Below are 1,613 nucleotides of genomic sequence, written 5' to 3'. Positions count from 1 at the left end.
GGTCTGAAGAAGGGGAGACTCCGGGGGGACCTCCCAGCGGCCTTCCAGTCCCTCCCGGACCGGAGCAGGGCCGAGCCTGCCAACACCAAACCCTCCGGTAACAGCAGGCCCTCGGCTGCGTTTAACCTGTTGGCGGTACGTGCCTAGAGGAAAACAGCTGGGTGTCCTGAAGGGGCTGCATCAAAACGTGACACCTCCTGGTGTGACGGGCCTGCTGGGCCTGCTGCAGCTGCCCGTCGTGGGACTGGGACACGCAGAGGACACATTACACAGCTTTGGGTATGACCATATCCCAAGTTATTGACTGCAGGTGCCGTTGATATCAATCTCAGTTTTCATTAACAAGTAACTTTAAACTGCTGTGGTTCCAAAGAAACATTTAAATACATGAATAAATTTATCAAATGCTAGGATAGCAGTTTCAATCTCCAGACAGCTTTTATAGGAAAAGAAGCAGATGATAACAGAAACATTTCACATTTATCACTCCAACCATAACCAACACTCTTCTGTCTTCCCAGCTTGCATGCTACACCCCTCATTTCATACATGCCTTCTTCAGAAATAGGAGGTGTATCATGTTTGGTACTCACAAATGCTCTACAGTTCTGTCATCAAAGGGGTAATACACAACACTGTGTGTACCCATCCACACTCTGCATTTTGTAGAAGTTCATCCTGTACATAACTCCAAAATGATAGCAAAAATATAGCCTGGCATAGAATGGAATTCCAGTTAGGAAAACACAGTGGCCACTTTTACATCCTTCACCTCCTAAGCTGCATTCACAGGCAGAAAGGTCATACAGGCAGGACCTGTAGGCATTACAGTGCATTCACATAACATGGTGATGCAGCTGCCAGTCACGGAGCTGGTGTTTCACACTTTTCATCCATCCACATACACACACGTCTCCATTCCTCTAACCATTTTACTAGCCCTTCCATGTTCTACTGCAATGTTTTTGTGAACATGTTCTCAGTGGCAATCTTGTATCTTGGGCCTACACTAGATGGTACAAAATTTTTTATTAAGTAATTGCAAAGAGTTATAATGATGATACGTACAGGTCTGCAAACAGCGCTGAACAAACTAGGTTATACATTTTTATGCTTGGTGCCCAAACACTTACTGAAGGTGTATGTATTCAAAGTTTTTAAGCTTATGACAAAAAATCTAAACACTAAAATTATGTTTTACTGTGGCTTAAGTGGCTTTAAGTTCTATTGCTTATGCTTGGAATGACAAATGTATGGAGAGCTATACCATATGGGCAAAATTGGGCAACATAAGTCTGTAAATTATAAGCTTAGGTCACATGCCATTTGTTGGCTGACTGTTCCAAAGATCACAATGCAAAGCTCAATGTGCTCACTGTGCACCTTTCTCATACACTAAGCTTTTAAAAATTTGGATTAAAGTTACACTGTGTAAGTTCAACTACAGGGATTCTGCTGTCCTTGGCAAATGGCCAGTGTCCATCCTCAAAAACCTCCAATCAGCTGTGAAAATATTTACTTAACAGTTTTCTGCCCTGAAGAGGCTTATATTGTATTTTCATCACATCCACCTCTTCTGTTGTTAACAAACAACATTTGACACATCAAGACTA

General features: G+C 42.7%; 1 protein-coding gene across 1 annotated transcript in view; it reads right to left on the bottom strand.

Moving 5' to 3' along the window:
* Positions 1-948, bottom strand: part of CFAP69 (cilia and flagella associated protein 69) — a 28,351-nt gene extending 27,403 nt beyond the window's left edge. The window contains exons 1-2 of the mRNA XM_010001584.1: positions 906-948; positions 31-143 (exon numbers count right to left, since the gene is read on the bottom strand). Coding sequence (XP_009999886.1) covers positions 31-143; positions 906-948 — 156 coding nt within the window. The remainder of the gene's footprint in view (positions 1-30; positions 144-905) is intronic.
* Between the last annotated feature and the right edge of the window lie 665 nt (positions 949-1,613).

This window comes from Chaetura pelagica, unplaced genomic scaffold (genome assembly GCF_000747805.2).
Source record: "Chaetura pelagica isolate M959 unplaced genomic scaffold, ChaPel_1.0 scaffold127, whole genome shotgun sequence".
Classification (NCBI taxonomy): Eukaryota; Metazoa; Chordata; class Aves; order Apodiformes; family Apodidae; genus Chaetura; species Chaetura pelagica.
This window is presented reverse-complemented; position numbering and strand designations above follow the sequence as displayed.